Source organism: Penaeus japonicus, unplaced genomic scaffold (genome assembly GCF_977035675.1).
Source record: "Penaeus japonicus unplaced genomic scaffold, GWHDUDI00000001_assembly GWHDUDI00000025, whole genome shotgun sequence".
NCBI classification, from domain to species: Eukaryota; Metazoa; Arthropoda; class Malacostraca; order Decapoda; family Penaeidae; genus Penaeus; species Penaeus japonicus.
Genome location: NW_028234427.1, coordinates 16,108,209 through 16,113,208, shown reverse-complemented (window position 1 = coordinate 16,113,208; position 5,000 = coordinate 16,108,209). Strand labels below are relative to the sequence as shown.

The following is a 5,000-nucleotide window of genomic DNA, read 5'->3' as shown; positions in this document are numbered from 1 at the left end:
TATATATACTTTTATATACTCAATATATAATTTCAAATATTTATATATATCATTATAATATATATGTATTTATATATATATATCATATACTATATATAGATTATATATATTTATGATCTAAGCTGAAGTATTGCTTGTTTTGGCACACTTTATTACTTTTTCATATTTTTGCGTGAGCAATCAGGGAACAATAAGAAACATATAACCACCTACAATGAAGATAACAGGAAGAGATAGGGAAGAGGAAGGAAATCTGTGCTTATGACTGTGAGTGCCACAGTGGGTATCCATATTGGCACAGGAGCACATTGTGTATGGATTTAGTCACCTTCCTCTTCTCGTTCTGCCTGCACATCCTTCATACTTTAGAGCAAGAGATCGTCAACTTGCTGTGTGCCATCACTCTGTAAAGATAGTGCTTGCTAGAAACTGTGGATGGGTGCCAGTCAAGGCTCTCTCTCCTGCTAGTGCGAAGAGAAAGCAGTACCATCCAGGTTTTGGATGTTAAGTTACCTGAATATTACAGTAATTACAGTGATTATGACTGCAGTTCCCATCATCACTCACTCTTCTCATAGCACAATAAAATAGCACAGTGATCCAATCCCCAAACTCCTCCTACGTCATGTATGTCATTGCACCTGTACGCAATGGGTTAAATTACTATAGCTTTGATATTGACTTGTGCTAACTGCTATGTGTTATTTCACAGGGACATCAGAAAAATCATCTGGAATTATCATGGATGAAGAAACTTCTAAGAACAAAATCAACAATGAAACCACCATTGTAGAAGAGGGTGAAGAGCTCTTGGTTAAGAACAGTGATGAAATGGAGAAAAATGAGACTTATGTCAATATTGATGATATAACAGGTATTAAGATAGAGGATGGTGAAGATGATGTGTCAGTAAAAGAAGAGTGTTCATTTTTCCAAGAAACTAATTATGTAGAAAATGGAATAGTTGATAAAAATTTCTTTGATAGTTGCATGAACCAAAAAGATGATATTCCAACAACAGAGTCTCTATCAATATTGGTTAATGATGACTGTGGAAACTTATTTTCCATGAAAGGTAATATGACAATGTCCCCAAAAGCATATGGAAAAGAGAAATCTCTCCCTTGCAAAATTTGTGGTGTGACATTAGTAGACAAACATCAGCTGGTGCTTCATAAAAAGTTGCATTGTAGAAGTAAATCACATAACTGTGAGATATGTGGCAAAGATTTTGATAGGAAAGAACATCTTGTGAGACATAACAGAACACATACGAAGGAGAAGCCTTATATGTGTGAGATTTGTGGGAAGACATTTTCTCAAAGATACCACCTTATAAAACACATAAAAGTACACACAAAGGAAAAACCTCATAGTTGTCATATATGTCCCAAACGATTCTCTGAAAGGGGCCACCTTGTTAAGCACATTAGAGTGCATACACGAGAGAAACCTTACTGTTGTGAGACATGTTGTAAGAAATTTTCTGATAAAAGTAACTTAACAAAACACATGAAAATCCATGCAAGAGATAAGCCATATGGTTGTAAATTGTGTAATGACGAGTTTTCAGAGAAAGGAGAACTCTTACAACACTTATCATTACACCCTATGGAAAACTCTCATTGTTGTAACATATGTTGTAAAGGATTTTTTTATAAAAGTCATCTAGAGAGACACATGAAAATGCACAATGAAGAAAAACTTCATAAGTGTGAAATATGTAGCAAAGATTTCTTAGAAAAAGGCACACTCATTAGGCATATGAGAGTTCATACCAAAGAAAAACCTTTCCTCTGTGATTTGTGTAAGAAGTCATTCTCTTTGAAGAGTAATTTAAGAACACACATGAGAATACATACACAAGAAAGACCTTATACCTGTGAAATATGTACTAAATCATTCTCTGAGAAAAGCACTCTAGTAGGACATATGAGGGTACACACGAAAGAGAAGCCTTTTCATTGCAATATATGTAAGAAGGAGTTTTCATTTAAAAGTAATTTGGTTACACATTCAAGGATACACACAAAAGAAAAACCTTATAGATGTGAAGTGTGTAGCAAGGATTTCTCTGAGACAGGGACGCTGGTTAGACACATGAGAATGCATACAAAAGAAAAACCTTATGGTTGTAATGTTTGTTGTAAGAAATTTTCATATAGAAGTGGTTTGGTGTATCATATGAGAGTACACCCAACTGAAAGTCTGAAATGACTTATGATTCATTGGAAATGGAATATAAAATATTTAAAAATGAATATGTAAATGGTCATTTTGGATTATTTTTATATATTTTTGTCAGGTGTATTGACCAGATGTAATGCCTATATCAGATGTCTTATTAGTATGAGGGATAAATTATCATTGAGCTTATCTATGGTATATTTTAGGGTTTATGTACATTAACATTTCACACTGCAACATTTTTATGTGTATATACTGCTGCACCTTATTTATAACAATTTTCATCATTATTTATCATTGTGCTGAATATAATTAGTTATAGGTAAATAGATCATGGCAATTAAGTATAAATACTTAATAAATCATTGCTATGTCAGTACCTGTTGATTTATGAATTAAACCTTACAGTAAATCTTTAGATATACTGAAAAAGGAAGACATAGTCATGAAATAACTTCATATTTTGCTCAGTTATGCTGATATCATAATGCAATTTCAATGTATATATAAATGCATATAAATATATATTTCAATTTATATAAAAATACTCATGCCAATCTTTGTGTGTTTGTATATATGCATGTATCTCTGTATTTGATATGTTTGGTCTTGTCATATTCATGCTGTTATATGTTCATATTACAGTATAACTAAGATTATAAATCATCTCATTCACCATTTAAAGGTGAAGGATATGATTAAACAAATACAATGAGTTGCTTGGCAATCCAGTAAGCCATTTTAAACAAAAAGAATGTCTGTGCTATTTTTATTGATATATTTATCTCTAGAATTATCATATCAGTACCAGTGTTTACTCTTATTATCATGTCAGTTTTTACCACCATGAAATTAATATCAGTTATTACCATTATCAGGTTTGTTATTATTTAAAAGATATAACCTATGATTGAAAAGAAAATGACTTATAATATTGATTTGTACAGTTGCCTATTTCATTACTATTAGTAGTATTATAATAGCTAGTAGTACTACACAACTTCTACTTTTATTATTAAAAGTACTACTACTGCACCAATTGCTGTTGCTACTACTGCTATTATTACTGTATTGTTGCTATTATTATTGCTACTATTGTTGTTGTTACTAGTAGTGTACTTTTTGCATTTATACCAGTTGTATTATTATCATTTCCATTAGTAAACTATAATTGTCATTATGATTATTATTATCTCTACTGCTATTGATGATCAAACACCATTATTTTTTATTAATATCATAATTCTACCAATATTATTACAATTATCTCAGTCAATTATACATTATAGACATCACTGTCATCATTATCTGTGCAATCATTAATCCTACACCTATTACTAATGCTTTCAATTTAATGGAACAATTATGATTTTGAATATTCATAGTACAATATTCATTATAGTATTTTTTAATGTCCTTAGAAATTATGATTCTTGTTATTCTTAACATCATCATAATGATAATGATAATAATAGTTATCATTATGAATATTGCTATTATGATAATTAACCCTATGACAATGGTGCGTCACACCCGTGTGACCCAGCTAAATGCCTGATGCCAGGGCATCATACCTGTATGACGTTCCCAATGCAATATTGCATAGGCCCGGCATAGGGGGTTTCCACTTATCGCTGGGCCCGTCAGGATTGAGTTGATATTACTATTATAACTTTTAGAAATGATGATTGATGAATGGAAATAACAATTAGAGATTGATCATTCATGATTAATAACTGACGATTGATAATAATGACAAAAATATTTAGCTAGAACAAAAGCAAAATCAAGAATGAGCATCATCAGTCTCACTCTATCTTCTCAGCTCTCTTAGGGCCTCTAACAAGAATTTTGAAACTATAAAGCATCCACACCATTGCAGACAAAGCAAAATAAACCACAAGACATGTATCTAAAAATGCACTCTTTGTGACAGGCCTATCACAGGCATAGGCAAGGTAGACAGTGCATCGGATGGTCTCGACAAGAGGCGCCCACCACCAGCCGTCATACAGGGCACCAATGAGTCCAATGGAAATGAAAATGAAGGTCGAGGATAGGAGGACAGCTACCCATGAAGACGCCTGTCAGAGAGATATTAGCAGAAGGGAGAGTGTATCATTTCTTCAAAAATGTATTTATGCACATTTGTTAATTGGGAATTAGTTAGGAACAGTTACTCCAAGTGAGTTTGATCAAAACCATTATTCATAATTGATTAGAAAGAGAGAGAACTTTAGTATGGATTCATAAGGAAGAGAACATGAATGAATTCACCAGACAATATTTTGGAAGATTAGGTTAGAAGAATTACATTAGCACTCAGTTGTAAATATGGTATCTTACTTCCTTCAGTATTAACCATATTACATACATGGGTATACTTACTGAAAACTTAGCTATGAGGACCTGTTGCAGCAAGAGTGTAAGGAAGTACTGCAGCACAACATACACCTCCTGCCATAAAGGGAGAGGAGGATCATACTTGGCTCTGTTCACCTGGACATCTAAAGAAGTGCTTGGGTCACCTAAACGAGTAGTGCCGCATTGCCAACCAGGTCCGTAGAAGAGAGCCCTCAGAGTGTCACCCCAATTGTTCATGTTCTTCGCCTTCTTGAAGACTTCAAAATAATAGTAGAACTGCGGATTATGTACATTTTTTCATATGTAAATGTATGTTTATATAGATATATATATATGTAGATAGATAGATATGTATGTTATATAAAGAGTATATATATATATATATATATATATAATATATATATTATAGATAAAGATAAATTTATATATATATATATTAATTAATATAG

The 5,000-nt window shown here is 32.3% G+C and overlaps 2 protein-coding genes across 5 annotated transcripts in view; one reads left to right on the top strand and one right to left on the bottom strand.

Moving 5' to 3' along the window:
- Positions 1 to 3,364, top strand: part of LOC122268122 (uncharacterized) — a 13,476-nt gene extending 10,112 nt beyond the window's left edge. For all 4 annotated transcript variants that reach the window (XM_086551383.1, XM_086551384.1, XM_086551382.1 and 1 more), the window contains one exon: positions 713 to 3,364. In XM_086551383.1, coding sequence (XP_086407509.1) covers positions 742 to 2,217 — 1,476 coding nt within the window. In that variant the 5' untranslated portion in view covers positions 713 to 741 and the 3' untranslated portion in view covers positions 2,218 to 3,364. The remainder of the gene's footprint in view (positions 1 to 712) is intronic.
- Positions 2,943 to 5,000, bottom strand: part of LOC122268123 (alkylglycerol monooxygenase) — a 19,537-nt gene continuing 17,479 nt past the window's right edge. Inside the window, exons 6-7 of the mRNA XM_043038393.2 lie at positions 4,576 to 4,827; positions 2,943 to 4,271 (exon numbers count right to left, since the gene is read on the bottom strand). Coding sequence (XP_042894327.2) covers positions 3,996 to 4,271; positions 4,576 to 4,827 — 528 coding nt within the window. The 3' untranslated portion in view covers positions 2,943 to 3,995. The remainder of the gene's footprint in view (positions 4,272 to 4,575; positions 4,828 to 5,000) is intronic.